This window comes from Zea mays, chromosome 8 (assembly GCF_902167145.1).
Source record: "Zea mays cultivar B73 chromosome 8, Zm-B73-REFERENCE-NAM-5.0, whole genome shotgun sequence".
Classification (NCBI taxonomy): domain Eukaryota; kingdom Viridiplantae; phylum Streptophyta; class Magnoliopsida; order Poales; family Poaceae; genus Zea; species Zea mays.
The window spans coordinates 150,755,587-150,760,276 of NC_050103.1; the positions used below are offsets into that span (position 1 = coordinate 150,755,587).

The 4,690-nt window shown below is 50.0% G+C and overlaps 1 protein-coding gene across 1 annotated transcript; it reads left to right on the forward strand.

The window, feature by feature from the left end:
* The first annotated feature begins 2,408 nt into the window (after window positions 1–2,408).
* LOC100277199 (uncharacterized) lies at window positions 2,409–3,101 on the forward strand. The gene has a single exon (NM_001150836.1). It carries the CDS (start codon window positions 2,461–2,463, stop codon window positions 2,851–2,853), a length of 393 nt encoding a protein of 130 aa, NP_001144308.1. The 5' UTR covers window positions 2,409–2,460; the 3' UTR covers window positions 2,854–3,101.
* Window positions 3,102–4,690: the final 1,589 nt, after the last annotated feature.

Sequence of the window (4,690 nt, forward strand, 5' to 3'; positions counted from 1 at the left end):
TATCACGCAATGTGATAGAAAGTGCATCGAGGGAAATGGGTATGAGACCCATGTGAGATCTACTCTAGTGGTAACCTGCTCTATGTGATCGGAGATCCCGTGAAGTAGAGTGGAGAAACAAGCTAGGAGCAGATTGTAAGATCCCTTCTTTAACTCATTTCTGATGCACATCTTTCCTATCTGTAAGGCAGGATGGTTTTTACCTTAATGTATTCCAAGAGTCTTATAAAGGTGAGATGTTGTCCTACAGAACATCTTCTGATGAATACACCTATATGAGTCAGACTGCTAGTCACAGTCTATGGGACTTGGGTAATCCCTAAATACTCATGAAAGGCACTGAAGTGTGACTTATATGCTTCTAAACAGCGGGAATACCCTTCTGCAGCCTAGTATCAGCAAAGGATTTGAGTGAATCTTATTTCGCACAAAACTGTCAATTCAAGGCATAGTCCATTGTTCAGTTGTGAATGAGTGAAACTCTTATTCTAGATGGATGTTCAACTTAACAGTCTCCATCGAAACACTGGTATATCAAAGGATTGTGATTCTGATACTTCATCATTACAAACCCTAGAGTTTGGTGGGGATTGTTGGATCTTTTATGGGCTTGGCCCATTTATTGATTAAACTCTATGGTGTGTAATGGTGGAGAATACCAATAGTACCACATTGGAAGTCCAAGGGTCCTTTGCCTTGACTTATATGGTGGGATTTATTCCACTTAACTTGAGAAGTCAAGAAATGGACAAGGGCGTGCCACGCGCGCGCGCGCGCCGCCGCCGCCGCCGCCGGCCGGGCCGGGCGTGGCGTGGCGTGGCGAGGCGAGGCAGGCAGGCAGGCAGGCAGGCAGGCAGGCAGGCGAGCGGGCGGGCGTGGTGTGGTTGTGTTAATTTTTAGCACTCACTAACCGCGTACGTTAGCCGAGTGACTCTGTCTCTTCGTCTGCCGAGTGACCCTGTCTCTTCGGCAGTCAGCCGAGTGACCCTTCTCCTTCAGCTGCCGACTTATGGCGTGACTCGGCGAGAGCTGGCCGACTCATGGCATAACTCGGCTAGAGCTGGCCGACTCTTGGCGTGACTCGGCGACCTTTCTCCTTCAGCTTCCCTTTGCGAGAGGTTAAATAGAGGAGCACCCCTGTCACTCGGTACACGCGAGAAACACTTTCAGTCTCACAATCCAGCCGCCGATTGAGGGTATTTCCATCTCGTGACTCTGCGCGCACAGAGAAGCGAGAGGGCAGGTGCCTCCGAAGCCGGTGCCGTTCGAGACCTTGCACGGGGGATCGGCAATTAGGTTTTTGGGGAGCGTCTTCGCGACTGCCCAACATCTGTCGTTGTCTTCATCGCTGGTTCTTGGCGTCTTCAACTCAATCGGATGACAAGAGAAGTTGGACAAGGATCAGGATCCTCGGAGCGCATGGGAGGGTATGATCAATTCAGTTCCTTACAGTTTTATATTCTGCATATTATATATGTCGTATGTAGCTTTGCTCTATCGTATTATAATATGTTATATCTGTCTGTCTTAATTTTACAGTCATCCTGTTTATATTGTTATCTGTTTATTTCCAGTTGTTCCGCAATAATCCATGAACCATGCTTATATACTTATTTTATTTATATGATTTACATGCTTCTTATGCTTTGTATTCTCATGATCCATATTGTTATGGATATTTTTGAGATCACGTTTTCTATGTTTGATTATCTATTATATGTCATCATCATAATGTTAATTTATGGAATTAAAATGATACGAAAATGCCTATAATTCTAACAGAAAGTACGTATTGTGGGAGAAAGCAAGGGTCAGGTCATTGGTCACGCACACACACACTCATCACATGGCACACCCCAGCACAGGCCGGAGCAGATAAAAGCTTCTGCTTGCTTACTTGGTATGTAGGTGAAGCCACCTTTACGCGACCCCGCTCCTACTCGATGAACCTGAACCCTCGCCACTACGCTAGCCAAGGCCAAGCTCGCCGCGTGCTCGATTACGCACAGACGCACTACTTCAGAATCCGGTGGGCGCGCCCATGCAGGCAGGCGCACATGCGCTCCCGTCCCGCCTGGAAAGCGCATCCAGGCCGTCGACTTGCCTTGGAGGGGCTCGCGCGCGCGGCGCATTATTTGTGCCTGCCCCTGGCCGCGCCCGCACCGGCGTAGACGACGTGCATGTGTGGCCGGCCAATTTACGCGCCGCCACATGCTCTGCTCGCCCATCGCTTTCGAGCTTTGTGTAAATGGACTAGAGCGGAAGGCATAGCATGCATAGGAATAGGAGCAACTAACCACCGGCCTCTCGCTCCCTCGCTGCGCCATAAGGCTGCGACTGCGAGAGCCAGCCGCACCCGCACCAGTCCATAGGCCGGCCTCCTCTCTTACCTTCCCACACCCCTTCTCGACCGTACGTAGCCTAGTTGTGCTTGGTAGCCAGCCAGAAGGTCGTCGGCCGATGATGGGAGGAAGAACAGTGGCCCCGCCGCTCGTCCTCGCGCTGGTGACCATCATCGCCATCGCGGCGGCCGAGGGGGACGAGGTGAAGTGTGGCGGGTGCTCTCCGTGCGGCGGCGCCGACTGCCCGGTGCTGTACCCGTCGCCGCCCCCGCCGCCGTACTACTACTACAGCCCTCCCCCACCCGCGACCTACCCCGGGGAGTCCTCGTCATACTACCAGCCGCCGCCGCCGGGCGCGTACATCCAGATCGGGAGCGCGCCGCCGGGCAAGGGCCCGCTGTACCCGCAGGACCCAGGGTTCATCCCGGCCGGCGCGCCGGGCCGCGCCGCGCCGCTCGCGGTCGTCGCTGCGCTCGCGCCGGCGTTGGCGTGCGCATGGGCCTTATTGTGATCTCTATGTGCTTGACTTGACAAGCGCAGGCGAGCTGCTTATTCGTCGGTAAGTAACGCGGCGGATCGTGCCGGCGTTCCACGTACGTACGGGTTAATTCCCCCAGTGTATCTACGCATGCTCCTTGTGATATATATAATAATCTTCATTGGCCGTCATTTGGGCTAAGCTGCAGTAGTTCTTGGAATGTATGAATGTTTTTCATTGGCCGTCATCTGCTAGTGTAATAGTGATATTTTTCTATGTGTAATCTCTCAGGAAACATAAAGAAAAGTACGTAAGGTTCTTCTTCTCACTACTATTTTTTTTCAATCTTTCTTAAACAATATTTTATATTAACCATGCTCGTCACCTCTGGCTAGATCTGCTGGTCACCTCCTGCATGAGCCTCTCCTTGCCAACTCTATGGACACCACTGAGGCACCGACGGAAAAACAAAACTCCCTACAACCGGCTGCAGTCTGCAGAGAAGTGGCCCTGAAGCCTATTCGAATTTATGACACATATCCACCTTATAAATCTTAAAGCAATACCTCAAAAGAATCTTAAAGCAACAGAACACCAAGCCGTCAGGCAAAGAATAAAACCAATTAATTGTTTGAGCCGAGCCAAAACCAACCGCGCACAACAGAAAACTGAATAACTTCCGTCAACTGTGAAGACCTATGGAAATTTCAAATTAGGGGGCGTTCGGTTCTCTCGGAACGGTGAACCGGAACAATTCCAAACCTTATTGTTGTTCTAATTTATGTAAGTTTTGATCAAATTGAAAAATTTCAGGACCATTTCGGAAGAAACGAACGGGGCCTTAGGCTTCCCCGATGGAAGTTAGATAATTTCCGTTGGATCCTGGTTGACAGAGTGACACTCATTAAAAAATAAAAATTATTAATTTTCGTTGGGCGCCTGAGGATGGGGCCTTACCCTTCAGGGCGATAGCAGCTGCCACAACATAGGGAATATTATACGAGTATGGGCACATGTTTAAAGTCGACATCACCAATCTAGTTGTTGCATCACCCCGGAGGCCCAGGGCACACTTCTAGTTACACTCTTTTTTTCTCGCATTGAGTTAACCCTTCTATATTGCCCCCCTAAACTTATCGTCTGTAACAATCGCCAACGCACATTCACACCTTTAATGTCCATCTCTTCTGAGATCGAAGTTGGAGGCGTGCAGGTGGCCTCCAACAGTTTGATAAAGTCCACCGACATAGAGTCAGTTGTCGTATCGACTTGCATCTTCGAAGGCCCCGACAGGATGTCGAACTGAACATGAGCCATTTTAGCTTTCGTGCCCTCTGGGTGAACCCTCTTCTTCATCCCCCACATACACCCTCCCTTCACCCCTTTGCCTTGCTCGACCTCCTTCCCTTAACACTAGACACTGAATATGGCCCATACTCTCTATCCTCATCAACTCAAACACCTAGTTCGGGCGAATGTCGCCCTAGCGGATGTCCTGATTCCTCAAACCCTATGCCTCGACATACTTCCCAACAAGCTTACAAGTCTCTTTGTTGACTTCGGTGATGAAGTCTTTGCCTGTCTCCCCTCAGATCAACATCGAAGGGGGGCTCCACACTTAACCTTCTTGAACAACGTTACACATCGCCGCTGACAACTGACACCCAACGAAATGTGGCCTCGTCCTGATCCCCCTCCGCAACCACATACCGAGGAAAAGATATTTATTGCATAGACTTCACCTCGTGTGCCTTCGACCAATAAATTAAAACGTGTCTTAACCATCACCAACCTTAATATAGAACCACCCCTCGCTTCAATTGTTGCTTCAGCGATTCTTGCCGTAGGGCATGAGTTTTATGATAGCATC